This window comes from Chelon labrosus (genome assembly GCF_963514085.1).
Source record: "Chelon labrosus genome assembly, chromosome: 14".
Taxonomy (NCBI): domain Eukaryota; kingdom Metazoa; phylum Chordata; class Actinopteri; order Mugiliformes; family Mugilidae; genus Chelon; species Chelon labrosus.
The window spans coordinates 383,428-400,675 of NC_140347.1; the positions used below are offsets into that span (position 1 = coordinate 383,428).

General features: G+C 43.2%; 1 protein-coding gene and 1 pseudogene across 2 annotated transcripts in view; both read right to left on the reverse strand.

Annotated features, from left to right (window-relative positions):
* The window catches only part of LOC311499366, a 135,520-nt pseudogene that overhangs the window by 38,871 nt on the left and 79,401 nt on the right, over positions 1 to 17,248 (reverse strand). The window contains exon 6 of the transcript XR_014699983.1: positions 17,047 to 17,220. The product of XR_014699983.1 is annotated as an uncharacterized misc_RNA (transcript). The remainder of the gene's footprint in view (positions 1 to 17,046; positions 17,221 to 17,248) is intronic.
* On the reverse strand, positions 15,789 to 16,711 carry LOC311499175 (stonustoxin subunit alpha-like; the record flags this gene model as incomplete). Its single annotated transcript, XM_084560053.1, has 2 exons — positions 16,553 to 16,711; positions 15,789 to 16,318 (listed from the first exon to the last, which is right to left on the reverse strand). The coding sequence occupies exons 1-2, from the start codon at positions 16,596 to 16,598 to the stop codon at positions 15,789 to 15,791; spliced, it is 576 nt and encodes a 191-aa protein (XP_084416179.1). The 5' UTR covers positions 16,599 to 16,711.

Genomic DNA, 17,248 nt, shown 5'->3' on the forward strand with positions numbered 1-17,248 from the left:
TCATCAGTTTGTATCATCAGATTCCACATGTACACTTTAGTCAGATATGTGTATCTATGACAGATGTACGTTTATCTTGCTGTTCTCTTCTCTCTTTGCTGTTCTCTTCTCTCTTTCTTCTGTCTGTACCCGGCTGGCCTTAGGCAGATGGGTCCCTCCATATGAGCTGGGTTCTGCTCGAGGTTTCTTCCTGTTAAAAGGGAGTTTTTCCTTGCCACCGTTGCCTTCAGGCTTGCTCTGGGGGTTTCAGGCCGGGTTTTTGTAAAGCGTCTTGAGACGATTTGTATTGTTACTAACGCTATATAAATAAAATTGAATTGAATTGAAAATTGAATTGTATCTGTAGTTCCACTATAGGTGAGGATAGAAGTCACAATATTCTGAAATCAAGGAATGCCCCTGTCGCATATCCTCATTAGTGTTTTGTTGAGATGCTGTTTTTTCATTGAAACACACAGATGTCAGAAATGACCTATTGGACATCATAACAACGGTATGTGTAACTGATTTACTCAAAATCCCTTGACAAATAGCTGTTGTGATGTTAGTTTACACACAGGTTCAAGATGTCTGGTGGAATTAATTGGCAAAAACAAATGAGCAGATACCATATAAATTATTAATTCAGTTGTTAATCTGTCAGATATGATTACCTTACATGATTTTTTCTCATTGTTTAAAAAAAATACTTATATCATGAGCTGAGCCCTCAAAAGGCTCTCTGAATCTAAGCCTGGGCACAGCTGTGTTCATGAAATGTGAAAATCCATACTTTGTTGCATTACTATAATAAAGATATCATTGGAAAGGTCTCAACGTGGGGAATAGCGTATGTCAGTTAGGGGATTGTAAATGGCTCCTTCTTTGAACTATTGACCTTTGAACCCTGACTTCTGAGAAGTTCTGAAGGGCTGTAATTCTGCATCAAAAGGGGCTATAGACATGGGACAAAGTGTTCTAGAAAGCTTATGAACTCAGCTGTGTGACTATACCTAGTGGATATAGACAGAAAGTGGGGGCGCTGTCCAAAATGGTAAACATATCTTTTCACCCACTTGACAATTATATACTTAACTTCTGGTCACAGAAATGTGTTTCCCACACCCTTAAACCCCCGGCCATGTATTCATTTTATTATTTATAACCTCCTATTCAATGAAATCACTAATCATTGTAGAAACTACAAATCCCCTGAGCTGCAACATGTAGCTTGATACCAAGTCACGTGATATTTGTAGTTTTTCGGTTTTCAAATACGTATGTTAAAATAGGGTTGTAAAAAAGATATATATACTGATTACATCGAATATCTAGTATTGCCGAACTAGCGATGACATTGCTTTAAGTCGATATATGTAAAGAAAAAGTAAAGAGAGTTTATTTAGGATGTGTTTAGAACCGCGCAATATAGATTTACGCCAAAAAGCAATGCAGTTTGGTTCTCCGGCATTATAGAACAGTAGATAGGGTTAGGATTGGTTTATCTGCTGAACGCATGAAATATTTACTACAGCCGAACTTGAAACGGCAGTGATTAAAGTTGCTTTAAGTTAAGAAATGACACACAACACTGCATTTTAGTCGTTTATTTGAAAATATTATGAAGCTTTGCTGTAGCTTGGTTGAGCGGCAGAAACCGAACGCAGCCAATCCACGGCGGACAGCTATAGACAGGAATCAGAATCAGAATCAGAATCAGAATCAGCTTTATTGGCCAAGTATGACACATACAAGGAATTTGACTCCTGCACCTTCCTCTCTAGTACTCAAGCATCATAAATAAGATAAAAAATAAAAAAAATAAAAAATAAGATAAATAAGATAAATAAGATAAAAATAAAATAATCTTCAAATTGTACACATAAAAACAGGATAATATATACACCAAACTGGGGTTATTGTACAGTGAGTATATACAAAAATAGTTTATTGATCATGTGTATGGACTCACACTCTGTGACTACTCAGAGTTCAACAGAGCGACAGCCCAGGGGAAGAAACTGTCCTTGTGTCGGGTGGTTTTGGCGTACACCGCTCTGTAACGCCGACCTGAGGGGAGGAGTCTGAACAGATTGTGGCCAGGGTGTGAGGGGTCTGTGGTGATTTTTCTGGCCCGCTTCCCGACCCGGGACCGGTACAGGTCCTGAATGGAGGGAAGATCAGTACCAATGATCCTCTCTGCAGACCTGACTGTTCTCTGCAGTCTGTCCCTGTCTTGCCTGGTGGCGGATCCAAACCAGACAGTGATGGATGTGGTCAGGACGGACTGGACTATAGCTGTGTAGAAGATGGTCAGCAGCTCCTGAGGCAGGTTGAACTTCCTGAGCTGACGCAGAAAGAACAACCTCTGCTGGGCCTTCTTCCTAATGGAGTCAGTGTGGGAGGTCCACTTCAGGTCCCGTGAAATTGTGGACCCGAGGAACCTGTATGAGTCTGCAGTTGGAACTGTCCTGTTTAGAATGGTGAGAGGAGGGGTTGATGTGGGTCTCTTCCTAAAGTCCACTGTCATCTCCACAGTCTTGAGCGGGTTTAGCTCCAGGTGGTTCTGACTGCACCAGAGGACCAACTGTTCCACTTCCCTTCTGTATGCAGACTCGTCACCGTCCCGGATGAGTCCAATGACGGTGGTGTCGTCTCCAAACTTCAGGAGTTTCACAGAGGGGTCCCTTGAGGTGCAGTCAGTGGTGTAAAGGGAGAAGAGCAGTGGGGAGAGAACACATCCCTGGGGGGCGCCAGTGCTGAGGGAACGGGTGCCGGAAGTGAAGTTACCCAGTTTAACCTGCTGCCTCCTGTCAGTCAGGAAACTGGTAATCCACTGACAGGTGGAGGGGGGCACGGTGAGCTGGGACAGTTTTTGGTGGAGGATCTCCGGGACGATGGTGTTGAACGCAGAGCTGAAATCCACAAACAGGACCCGTACGTAGGTCCCTGCAGAGTCTAGGTGGTGCAGGATGTAGTGGAGAGCCATGTTGACTGCATCATCCACTGACCTGTTTGCTCTATAGGCAAACTGCAGGGGGTCTAGCAGGGGATCCGTGATGTCCTTCAGATGGGTCAGCACCAGTCGTTCAAAGGATTTCATGACTACAGATGTCAGGGCAACTGGTCTGTAGTCGTTTAATCCTGTGACAGGGGACTTCTTGGGAACTGGGATGATGGTGGAGCGTTTGAGGCAGGAGGGAACCTCGCACAGCTCCAGGGAGTTGTTGAAGATCTGAGTGAAGATGGGAGCCAGCTGGTCAGCACAGACTTTCAGGCAGGACGGAGACACACCATCGGGTCCCGGGGCCTTCCTAATCCTCTGTCTCTGAAAGAGTTGACGCACATCCTGTTCGCAGATCCTCAGCGCAGGCAGGGGGTCGGGTACGGGGGTGGTTTGGGGTACGGCTAGTCCTTTTGTAATGGAGATGGTGGGGGAAGTGAAAGGTGTGAAAGTCCTTTCAAACCTGGAGTAAAAGTCACTGAGGTCCTCAGCCAGGCGGGGGCTCCCCACAGGGTGGGGGGATGGTCTCCTGTAGTTGGTAATGGTCTGCAGGCCTTTCCAAACTGCAGAAGAGTCGTTGGCAGAAAAACGGTCCTTCAGCTTTTCAGTGTAGTTCTTCTTTGCTGCCTTGATCTCCTTTGTCAGCTTGTTCCTGGCCTGCTTGTACAGGTCCCGATCTCCACTCCTGTAGGCCTCCTCCTTGTCCTGGCGTAGCCGTCTCAGTTCTGCAGTGAACCATGGTTTGTTGTTGTTGAACGTGCAGAAGGTTTTGGTCTGCACGCACATGTCCTCACAAAAACCGATGTAAGATGTCAATCGAATGAGTCTTTCTGCCGACCTCATAAGATTCTTTTAATAATACAGTTCAAAATGCAACAGGTTTAACGAATGCATTGAGTAACACGGCATTACTAGCATTCACTTTGAGGATGTGGGTAGTATTTTCACACTAATCGGCTCATTTTCTACCCCGGGATGACGACGGAGGTTGACCGGCGGATCACCTCAGGAGGCCGGCGGCTCGTCTCTGAGATGGCTCGCTGCTCCCGCTCGGCTGGTTCCACAGGTGGCGCTTCACTTCTCCGAAAACGTCCGAGCAAACTTCCAAACAGGTGTTATTTGAATAAACTGATCACATATTCGGGATCTGCACGGTTACTTTTTAGCATGAAAAAATATTAAAACTGAAGTAAGCGGGAATTAAAACAGCGCGGCTAGTCACCCTCAACCGTAACAGTGAGTCATAATTTGGGTGCATGCTAAACGACAACTGTGACCGGAGAGTCGATATTTACTCGACCGCTAGGGGTCGCTTAACTTTGAAATGTAACACGAGGTCATAATTCACCGCTTGTACACACGACTCATATGGTTGTTTTTTCGAGGAGGACAGTCTCGCTAATTAAAATATCATGGTCCACCGTATCAAAGGCTGAGCTGAGGTCAAGTAAAATTAAGATAGAGCAGAGCCCCGAGTCAGCTGCAAGCAACAGGTCATTTGTGACCTTAATAAGAGCAGTCTCAGTACAGTGCTGTGAGCGGAAGCCCGATTGGAATTTTTCAAACAAGTCATTATTATCTAAAAAGGCAATCAGCTGTGTAGAGACGACTTTTTCTAAAACCTTTGATAAAAATGGCAACTTGGAAATCGGTCTAAAATTGTTTAAAACGGAGGCGTCCAAAGTGGGCCTTTTTAAAAGTGACCAGGGCATGTTTAAAACAGGATGGAAAAATGCCAGTTGACAGAAATAGGTTAACAATGGCTAAAACATCGGGACCAACCGTCTGAAACACATATTTTAAAAACCAGGTGGGCAGACAGTCTGAGAGGCAGGTGGAAGATCTCGATGCTGTAACTATGCGCTCCAGAGAGGACAAGGAGATTTCGTTAAAATTAGTTAAAGGAGAGTGGAAATAAGAGACTGTGTCAGCTTCTCTAAAAACGGTGCCAAACTGCTCTCGGATCTGTACAACCTTATTTACAAAATGAAGAAGAAATTCCTCACATATCTCTGGGGAGGGATCAGGGAACTGGCTGGGTGCAGGTCGAGTCACAGAATAAATGGTTTTAAAAAGTACCCTGGGATTGTGGCCCTGACTGGCAATCAAGTTGGCGAAGTATGAGTTTCTAGCCACTTTGACAGCACGCTGGTACGAGGACATGAGACCTTTAAGGGAAACGAGGGAGCCACTATGCTTGTCCTGTTTCCATTTCCGCTCCGCCTTCCTGCACTGTCTCTTTAAAAGCTTGAGATCTTCACTCAACCATGGGCATGAAGAGGGAGTCTTCTTTTCATATCTTACGGGTGCAATAGAATCTATAATAGTAGTGCAAGAGTAATTGAATTCACTGACCAGTTTATCTACAGAGAGACAGGGTAGTAGATGGTTACCACGCATTGAAGAAAAGGCATGGCAGAAGGTTGGAGCAGAGAGTGAGCTAAGGGGGCGAGAGCGAATATATGAGGTAGGTTTAGGGACTGGAGAGAGGTGAGGAATCTGGAAGAGAAATGCGTTGTGATCAGAGGCCACAAAGTCAGTCACAGAAACATTGTCCAGACAGAACCCGTGGGAGAGGACAAGGTCCAGGGTGTGACCTTTAACATGGCTTGGTTGCAGTTTCTAATACGCAGCCATGTTTGAGCCAAGGTGTCAGACCAGTTCTGACACTCCCTGCATATTTGAACAGTCATGTGAGCTCAGATTAAAATCACTTCATCTTTTATCCACCAGTGATAAACACACATCACTGTTCTTTAACTCAGAAGGTCTAAATGATCTGAAACCTGCAAACATCACAGATATTTAGAGACAGACAATCCTGATCTAAGAATACTGGACAGTAACTGAACTGAATACGACCTTTAAATATTCATCTTCATCTTTAAATACTAATGAAAATCAGAGTGTATTGGTTTGATGACTGAACAGCCACTAACACTGGTAGTGTTGGAACTGGCAGCATTTCAACAGGAAACAGTTAAACACAGAGTCAAGTTAATAAAGATGTCCGACCAATTCAACATTCAATCATTGTATAGTCATAGATATTAAAGAGATGTTTTAAAACAGCCAATCAGGATCAAGAAAGACTTCTACAGTTCAGTGATCAAACTGAATAGAATCATAGTGATCCAGTTAATGAGACATTTCCAGATTTCTCTGATAGGATTCTCACCTGTTGAACTCACTTCAGGTCGACTTTCAGACACTTTCCACCTTCATGTGTTGAGAAGAAGCTGCTCACTGTCCCTCGTCAGTCCTGGATTTGATCTAAAAACACATCAGAGTGACGTTAAAACCAGTCTAACCTGAGTTACAATCACTGCATCACACATCAGATGGTGCAGTTCTACTGTCTGTCCACTAGATGGAGACAACTGATCATCTAATAGATGTAGTGGAGCAGCAGGAGTTTGGATCATATTCACACAGACCTACATTATTTCACTCTGGTCCTCAGTCCGGGTTCCTAAAAGGAGAAGAGGAACCTTCAGGAACTAATGAGCATATAGAACATGGAACTGAGATCTGATCACAAGTAGGGCTGCAACAACGAATCGATAAAATCGATAAAAATCGATTATTAAAAGAGTTGGCAACGAATTTCATTATCGATTCGTTGTGTCACACGATTATTATGCCACGGAGATGTTTGTTGTATAAAAAAAAAGTTGAGTTGAGCGCGGAGCGGACGTAGAGGAAAGACCATCGGAGAGACCCTAACGTTGTTCTGAAACATGGCGGAGGCGGAGAAATCAGTTCAACCTGAGTCATCCAAGGTGCAGGACGCCGAAATTAAACTACAAATGAGACCTGGAAGTGGAATCCAGTGTTCAGCCTGGTTTGTAACGTGTTGATGCTCCGGGTATGGTACGGTCGTACGGCGCAGGCCAAGCGGGGAGATTTTATGGTCACGTAGCGTTTGTTAGCGATATGGATTGATGCCTTTTGGATTCCAGACTTCTCCTGTCACATGAACCTCGTTGTCAACTTGGGAAATGGACAAGATGTAAGTTTAATGATTGCTGGCTTTGTAAGGTGGAGTTGGAGAGAAGCTTAGCCACGTCTGCTAGTAGTATGCTTCAACATGAAGTAGCAGGCAGGAGACCAAGTGGAGGGATTTCAGCTCAATACATTTATTAACCAGAACCATATAAAGCAGGTCTCACGGCTCATTACAGAACACTATAATAACAGATAATAAAACGTTGGTGGACTGGAGCCTTCACCAGCGTCCACATTACGGAGATGATGGAGGAAGTCAAAGAAAGAGAGTGACACCTGCTGAACTAAGAGATGAAAACAAAGGAGGCGCCGCCGTGTGGCGTAAACTGGTACTGCTCCATGTAAAACTCTGGCTGTTACAGTTTGAGAGAAATGATTTGGTTGATTAGCTGAAACGTGCTGAACAATCCTGATGAGGCGAACTGCAGACTGCAGACTTTCAATGCTCGAAAATAGCACACCTGGGGTATGATAGGGATCCATGATATAATCTGTCTAAAGTGCGCAGTAAACTCTGACGGACTGAAATCACCAGTGGCTCTATAAATTTTTCCTCAGTTTTCCTGCCAATATGGTGGTGTCAACAAAAAAAGCCAGGTGACGCCTGGAGCTCTATAGCGGTCTACAGCAATGTGTTTCAAAGCCATTTAATTCCATTGAAATGCATTACAAGACTATACATGGCACATTGGATGGAGGAAGTTGGGACATGTCTCAATGCATGTTAAATCACATCTGGAGGGTAGTTGATAGTTGAATAACCATACATACATGCTCACATCTTTTTGTGCACTTTATTTAATATATTTGGCAGATGTAAAGCATACATGTATGTTCTTTGTGTTAGTTCATTTGTTTTTGTTTTTTAAATGATTACTTTAACAGCTCAGAGATGTTCAAGGAGCAACCTGTTTATGCACTTTCTGCTCTGTCAGCTCTGTTTTTGAATAAAGGGTTGGAAATCAATGCTTTTTTTTGTCCGATTCATCGATTAATCGAAAAAATAATCGACAGATTAATCGATTATTAAAATAATCGTTAGTTGCAGCCCTAATCACAAGTGACTTCACAATGATGTGGAAATGCATTTTAATACCACAGCACAGCAGTTAACATGCTATACAGCAGTTGCACATAATTGCATGACTAGTAATAGAGATGAATTTAGTTTAGAAATTAGAGGACAGGAGCTCAGTGCCAGAGAAAAGAAATGAGAGGACAGGAGCTTGGTGCGAGAGAGAAGAGAGTAGAGGACATGTGCTCAGTGCATCGTCCCCCAGCAGCCTAGGCCTATTGCAGCATAACTAAGGGATGGTTCAGTATCAGGTGTGAACAGGACCTCTGTCACTCTGTTATTACTGTGCAACCAGAGAATCCAGAGGTGACTGGGTGTCCCATTGTTGAGGAAGAGGTTTTTTGAAATGCAAAATATTGGATAGCATATTAGAAAGCATAGAAAGTGTGAGGATTGGGTTCTGGGGACTTTTATTTTGAAGTTCATGGTTCATGGTTCAACAGGGACCGAACTCTACCCCCCCGCTCCAACCCCCACTACTGCTGAATCCCTCCAGAACTTCAATCCTCCTACTATCCTTGCAGTACTGACACCTTAATGATGATGAGCGCCGTTATGTTTGGCATGCCATTTGCTCCTCTGTCTACTGACTACTTTCATAGCCGTATCGCCAGCTATTGTATACGATCGTGCAACACTGCTTGAACTGCGTTTTGGTTCTAACCTTTCTGTAAATTGACAGTCCTACGAACCACCACCGCCATTGCTGGCATCAATTCCACCTTTCGTAAGTCGCCCTGTCTGCCTGTTCAGGCGCCGCAGAAGACGTGGACGGAGAGGCGGACTACATGTCAAGCTTCGGGCTCACCTGATTTCACCTTCGCTGCGGAGTAGAGGTCCAACGGAGCTGAAAACCTCGGTCTCCTGTTCAGTTGGCCTACGAGAACGCTACCGGTGGCTTCGGTCGGTTGGCCCTAGCAAAGGCTTACTGTTTCCATGTCACCGCTGGACCAGATCAACAACACAGGGATGTGTCAAAGAAAACCTCCGACGAATTCCTCGCGTGGTTTTACCATCTGACGGATCCAGGTTACGCTTGGCGCTTTGTAACGCCAGGTCACTCAATAACAAAACGTTTGTCTTCAATGACGTCATCTCTTCACATAACCTCGACCTGTTTTTTCTCACCGAAACCTGGCTACCCCCAGGTGATGTCAGTGCCTTTTCTGAACCTCTCCCCTCTGGCTATCTATTCCTAAACACCCCGAGGCATACGGGGAGGGGCGGGGGAATAGCCACGGCATACAAACAGTCCTTGAAGTGCTGCCAGGTGTCCACTAGGGGGTTCTCCAGTTTTGAGCTTCAAACTTTTGTGCTCACATTGCCTTGTCCCCTATTATGTGCAGTTATCTACCGACCACCTAAACTAAAAAAGGACTTTCTCAATGAGTTTTCAGAGTTTCTGACAGAGTTTATGCCAAAATTTGACAACATATTAATTTGTGGTGACTTTAACATGCATGTGTGCTGCTCCTCTGATCAGCTTGCTAATGATTTTAGATCATTACTAGAATCTCTGGATTTTACACAGTCTGTATCCTGTCCTACCCATCGGCTATTACACACATTAGATTTAATCATTTCCCGTGGGGTGACTGTGTCTACTTGTGATGTTGAGGATTTCCCCCTCTCTGACCACTCTCTCATACGGTTTGAAATTTTTGCTGCACCACCTTCACTTCCAACCACTGCCCCTCAACGTCATCGCATCTTTTCCCCCTCCACCATCAATGACTTTGCTGCTGCTTTTTCTGCCTCGGATGTATGCTCTAGCGCCGAACTGACATCTCCTCTGTGTCCAGACCTTTTCCTCTCTTCCTTCAACTCCATATGCTCTGAAATTCCGGACTCTGTTGCCCCCTTTAAAGTAAAATCAAATAAAAGTGCCTCTGACCCCTGGCTCAATGACACTACGCAAACCCTGAGGCGTCAGTGTAGGCGGGCTGAGCGTAAATGGAAGAGGGATAGGCTGCAGGTGTCACTGGAGATTTTTAGAAATAGTCAAGCCTCCTATCAGAGAGCAGTGAAGGATGCTAAAGCAACAGCAAATCTCATCAACAGCAATAGCCACCGCCCTGGAATCCTCTTTAGTACTATCAACTCTGTCATAAATCCTGTATCTGTTGTTTTGCATGATGTATCTGTACATACTTGCAATACATTTAAACAATATTTTGTGGACAAGGTTTCCTCAGTCAGAAAATCCATCACACATACCCCTTCTGATGTTTTTCCTTCTCAGCTTTGCAGTGTGTCTTTGAGAGTTTTTGCACCAGTTGCTCTTGAGGACCTTAAGAAAGCGGTCCAGGAGATGAATGCCACCACCTGCCCTCTCGACACGATCCCTGCCAGAATTATGAAGGAGGCTATTGACACCTTAGGCCCCTGCCTCATCCTCTTCATAAACAGCTGTCTGAGTTGGGTGTTGTGCCCGCTGCCCTCAAACATGCCATTGTACGACCACTGCTTAAGAAGCCTAACCTTGATCCATCCATCCTGTCCAACTTCCGCCCAATGTCTCACCTCCCTTTTCTGTCCAAGCTGATGGAGAAACTTGTTTTTTCCCATCTTCAGGCCCACCTCCAACTGCATGCCATTGCTGAGAATTTCAGTCAGGTTTTAGGTCCAGACACAGCACCGAGTCTGCATTGTTGAGGGTCCACAATGACATTCTTGTGGCTATGGACAAAAAAAGCTCAGTGGTTCTTGTGTCTACCTTCCAGTGATCCTTAGTAACCGTTCTGCACTGGAACCTCTTCATAACTGTCTTCAGGATATCAAAGAATGGCTCGCCCAGAATTTCCTTCATTTCAATGAAGGAAAAACTGAGTATATTCTTTTCAGCCCCGACTCACCACAAAATTCACCCTGTTTTGATCCTGCAACACCTCAATTTGCTCCCTCTGTGAGAAACCTGGGTGTTATATTTGACAATGGACTAAAATACGACAAACAGATAAATACAGTGGTAAAGGCAAGTTTTTTCCATCTGAGTCTCCTTGCAAAGGTCAAACCATTCTTGTCCCGACCTGACCTCGAAAAGGCTATTCACGCCTTCATCAGCTCGCGGATTGACTACTGCAATGCTCTTTATGCTGGACTTAACCATTCTCTCCTCCAAAAGCTCCAACTTGTACAGAATGCAGCAGCACGCCTTCTCTCAGGCACCTCCAAACACTCACACATCACACCAGTCCTCTGTTCCCTTCACTGGCTCCCGGTGCAGTACAGGGGGGACTTCAAAGTCCTTTTATTTGTGTTTAAAGCCATTCATGGCTTGGCCCCAGCCTACCTTAGTGAACTTGTAACCCTGTACAACCCAGTTAGGAATCTGCGCTCCGCAGATCACACCACCTTGGTCATCCCTAGGTCCAAGTACAAGGCTTTGGGGGGGCGGTCTTTTGCTGTCTTAGGCCCTAAACTGTGGAACGCTCTCCCAGCTCATATTCAATCTGCCACTGAGCTCACAACTTTTAGGTCAGAGTTAAAAACATATTTATTCAGGCTGGCATTTCACACGTAGCCACTAACTGGGACTGTTGCTCCTTTATGTTACAGTCGTGTTTTAATTTTGTTTTAGTAGTATTGCTTTTATTCTTGTTTTTACATTTGAATGCACTTTGTGCACCTTTTTGCGGTGCAGCTGTGTCTTAATTATGTTTTAGTAATATTGCTTTTGTTCTTGTTTTTACCCTGGAAAGCACCTTGTGCACCATTGGGTGCTGGAAGGTGCTATACAAATAAATATTGATTGATTGATTGATTGATTAATGCCACTCAGATAGTCATTAATCGTAGTTTGGACATATTTTATTTTAGCTTCTATTAACCAAAGTTCTAAACTGTAAATATGCTGCTGCAATATCTGTACATATCCTGATGTCTGTAGTCATTGTGTACACTGGAACACTGTCTGTTTTAATTTAAATCATATCCATATGTATATTTGTACATATGTACTTTTGCTTGGATGTTAACTGCATTTCATTCACTTGTACTTTAATCAAATCTAATCTTTTGTTTTTTGTTTTGTGATTTTTATTTTCTTTAACACTCAAGCTTTCATTTATCCTTCAATAGTTTTCTCAATTCCTTCTACTGCAGTGAGTCCTCAGTGGATATTTTTTATAGAGCTTAACAGTTCCTGATTAGAGTTCAATATGCACTGGTTGCCTTCTTAAGTGTTTGACACCATCAGTCACATTTTGCAGATTGGTACAGTTCCCTACAGTGAATAGCTCCTTTTCAACTGCTGTTTTACTCCATATTGTGGCAAGAAGGAAAGAAAGTCCAAGACTTACCTCTGGTGTAGAGGTTATTAGAGATACCAGCCTCAGAAACCACAATTTAACAGCACCTCAGATTAGCTCCCACATAAATACTTCACAGAGTTCAGGTGGGAGACACAACTCCATATCAACTGTTTAGAAGAGACAAAGCAAAGAAGCCACTGCTGAGGATCAAAACAACACAAATAATTCCTCACTCCAGGAAACACAATGTAAGGACCAGTGGAAATCTGTACTTTAGACTGATGAGATTTTTTAATGCATGTGTCTTTGTGAGAGGATTGTTTCTACATGTTTGATTCACTGTTGTGATGGTATGGGGGCGGCCTTTGTTGGTGACACTGTTCGTGATTTATTCAAGATTCAAGTTATACATAACCAGCATGGCTACCACAGCAATCTGCATCAACATGCTATTCCATCTGGTTTGACCTTAGTGGGACCATCATTAGTTCTTCAACAGGACAGTGACCCCAAACACGCCTCCAGGCTATGGAAGGATTGTTTGAGATGGTTTTGGATGAGTTGGACCACAGACTGAAGGCACAGCAGTCACTCAACACCTCTGGGAACTCCTTCAAGACCATTTGAAAACCATTTCAGTTTCCCACTCCAGGTGCCCACATCACGAAGCTGAGCGAGAACGGCCAAGAGTTTGCAAAGCTGTTATCAAAAGGGTGGGAAGGGAAAGGTAGATGGAGAGAGGAACACATTGCTATTAACATGCTATACAGGAGTAGCACACAATGCACCAGTAGTAGAAGAGAGTACAGGACAGGTGCTCAGTACATCATCCCCCAGCAGTTTAGGCCCATAGCAGCATAACTACAGGATGCTTCAGTGTCACCTGGACCAGACCCAACTGTAATCTTTATCAAAAAGGGAAGTCTTAAGACTAACCTTAAAAGTGGAAAGGGTGTCTGCACCCTGAACCCAATCTGGGAGCTGGTTAAGCTGCAAGGACTTTTTTTTTTTAAATGCCCCCCACTGTTCTGCTGAAATGACTATTCTGTCATTTTACGTTGCCTGACACTTCATGGCTGAGTTGCTGACGATCCCAATCTCTTCCACTTTGTTATAATACCACTGACAGTTGACTGTGGAATATTTAGTAGCCAGGAAATTACACGACTGGACTTGTTGCACAGGTGTCATCCTATCACCATCCTATTTAATAAAATTATGGATTTTAAGAAATATAAAAATAACTGGACTGTGTCAAGTTAAATTTAGTTCTCAGATGTTCAAATGTAGGAAATACTGTATATCATCTATAAAAAGAGTTTTCATGTTGTTGGTGCCATTTCTTCTCCAAGTGCCAAAAGAGTCATTAATGATAGGTGGAGAGAAGAGGTGGTTAGGGTAAACAGGGGCAAGCAGTGAGCCATTTTGCCAGCCATAGCGTTCTCTAACAGCAGACAACATCTTCAGTGAGTATGAACCCAGAAAGACACAGCATGTAAGTTAGATGACCAAGAGCATGATTGGAAGTGAGGCAGCCCCATTCCCCCATCATGCCTTGGGCGTTGCAAATAGGCTTTCCTAATTCTAGGGGTTTTCTTGTTCCAAATAACACCAGAAAAGAAATCATTTTATCCACAGATGTAAAGAAAGATTTTATGTTAATATTGGAATAGTTCTAAATTAAAATAAAAACTTGGAAGAATGTTCATCTTAACAGCATTGATTCGGCCGGATAATGAAATGGAGATACAGGACCACCTCTCAAGTTCACAGGAAGTACGTTCAAGTAGTGGCTTGAAGTTTGCATTAAAAAGGTTGGAGAAACTTCTCATCACTGTTACACCCAAATATTTAAAAGATTTTAATGACACTTTATCTGAAGGTCTGTCCAGCTGGAGGCCGGACCCCAAAGCAAGAGACTCAGTAAAGTAAACACAAAGCGGCTGCGGGGGTAGAAATCTAACTTTCTCTGGGAGGCACTGGAAAAGAGGGAAAAACACAAGAGAAGAGTTCACTACAACATATCGAGCATGTCTATCAGAGAAAGAATGTGAAAAAATACAAGGGGTAGTTTTGCTTATTAAATTTGCAGCTCTGACCTGAAAGCTGGGGTGGTAGACCTGGCCCACCCAGTTCCTATATAGGTGACAATGACCTTTATTTTTCTCCAATGGGTCTCCTGTAAAAACATGTCTGCCTTTATTTTTTTAAGATGAGACAAAACTCTACTACCCTCAATCACCATATTCATTCCCTTTACATTCCATGTGACAAATTGAAGCAAACTCTCCTCACCTTTATGATAATCAGCCATATATTCCTAATCCCAGATAAAATGATGTAGCCACACCTCAGTGAACAAAAATAGTGAACAAAAATAGCACTGCAACTGCCATGACAGAAAACCAGAACCATAGAAGAGAAGAACCATGACCCAGTCATCCTCCCACCATTACCTTTCCCCAACTGAAAGGTAGAAGATGCCCACATTCGTTAAACCATAGTGCTCCAGCACTGTCGTTGTTTTTTTCACCTTTGTAGGGCACCGCACTGAAGCAAGATTAAGTTTTTGCTGAATTTATTCTGTATCACAACAAAATGGATTACTCATATTCAAAGAAGGGTGCTACATAAGTTACATAAAACGTGAGCTATTGGGACCTATGTCTGCTCCATATCAGGGCGGAAGGGGAAGTCTCAGCAGCAAGGACTTTTTAATTTTAACATTGAATTGACGAGCCAGGTCTGAGAATCAAGTTTACCAAACCAGATCAGATCCCTAACTCTCTTCCTCCTGGCTGGCTCGCCAATTCAATGAGGAGGCAGAATAGCTCAGAATAGGACCAGATCTTGAACTCAATCTCTTATTTTTAATGAATCTTCTCCCAATATGATCCAAAAACTCTTTAAAGACTTCACAAAATCCTGAAAAAAAAAAAATGTTCTGGAGACTTACAGAGAGTCGGTGCAAAGGGTTTTATTAGCAGGCAGACTAAACAGTTTTCTCAGCTTCTGTTTTACAGTAAATATTAGACTTTCCCTAATCCTGTGCTGAATTATATAAGGATTTGTAATAGTACTATTTCTAATAGTGTCCTGTCACACCCTAACAAACACCATAACTACTTTACATACATCAACATTATCACATCAATAATTGATAAAACTTATGAAACATTTTTAATGACACACATTCCCACACATTCAGTAATTAAATGAATTAGTTGGTCTTTAGATTTGTTTCATATTTAGTTAGTTACAAGCTGCAAGGACAGACTATTTTAAAATGTGTGTAGTATGTGGTCACCTCAAAATGTTTGGATCTTAACTGTGAGTGTGATATGATATGTAAAATGTATTCTGACTTGATATCACAATATCCTGTGGTTCACCTGAGAAACAAAGTGAATGCACCATCAACATTTAAACCTCAGAGTTGAAGCTGCTGTCACTTCAAAGACTCTCCTTCCTACAGAGAACACAGAGATACTGAGGAGTCATATGACCAAAATCTAAATCCAGGATAGAGAGGTTGAGTGAATGTGGTGTTGAAGGTGTAGAGGTGGATCAGTTTGTCAGAGGAGACTCTGTAGAAGGACAGAGTTCCAGCAGGACAGTCCACAAACACTGATACTCTGTTAGAGACAGAGGAGGAGGAGATGGATGCTGTTCTGTTGTTGTGCCAGACAGAGTAACCATGACGATCAGAGCAGCTCAGACTCCAGGACTGATTATTCTCTCCAAACCTACCGTTAATATATTTTCCTCTCCGTCTGATTTCTCCGTAACTCACTGATATATCAACCTTTCCTCTCCACTCAACCTCCCAGTAACAGCGACCAGTCAGAACAATTCTACACAGCAGCTGATAGAAGTTAAATCTGTCTGGATGATCAGGATATGGCTCATCCTCTCTTAAACGTGTCACCTTCCTGTTGTTGTCAGACAGTTTGAGGTTTCTGCTGACTGAGTTTGTGTCCACTTCAAGTTGACAGAAATCTGATGGAGAGAAAAAGACACAACACAGCTGCAGTTTATCATCTGACACATCTGATGGATTTCTTCTTTCTTTCCTCACTGATCTGTTGTTCATTAATAGAAAGTTTAATGATGATACTTTTAGTCAGGATTCTCTTGTCAGTGATGTTTGAATGAATAAATACCACAACTATCAGCTTTGGATTGAAACACAAACTGACACTTTGATGTTTTATCATCATTAGTCAAACTTACACTTCCTCAGACCAGGTTTTAACCTCTGCTCTCCACCATGGTCCATCCTGGAGGAAGAAACACAGTCAGAATGATTTTCTATCCAACATGAGTCCTAACTGCTGTTCAACATGAAGCAGAGTTCATCAGTTTATCAGTGAGACACAGAAACAGTAACAAAAAATAGATGTTGGCTCTGTTCCTGTTGTCTGTCCATACCTGAGAGTGTCCAGTCTCCGGAGTGGATCTTCCAGTCTAGCAGACAGCAGCTTCACTCCCTTGTCTCCTGGATGGTTGTAGCTCAGGTCCAGCTCTCTCAGATGGGAGGGGTTGGAGCTCAGAGCTGAGGCCAGAGAAGAACAGCCTTCCTCTGTGATCAGACAACCTGACAGACTGGAGATAGAAAAATATCAGAAACTCAAGAAGAAGAAGGAAAATCCTCCAGATGTTGAACTTCTGCACCAACATGAACCTAAATCAGGATTTAACTGATCAACAACCAGCTGTATCCTGACCTGAGAGTTTCCAATTTACAGTGAGGACTCTCCAGTCCAGCAGACAGCAGCTTCACTCCTGAATCCTGCAGGTTGTTGTTACTCAGGTCCAGCTCTCTCAGACTGGAGGACTGGGAGCTGAGAACTGAGGACAGAGCTTCACAGCTTCTCTCTGAGAGCTTACAACTGCTCAGCCTGAAGAAGAATCAACATCAAATGTTTT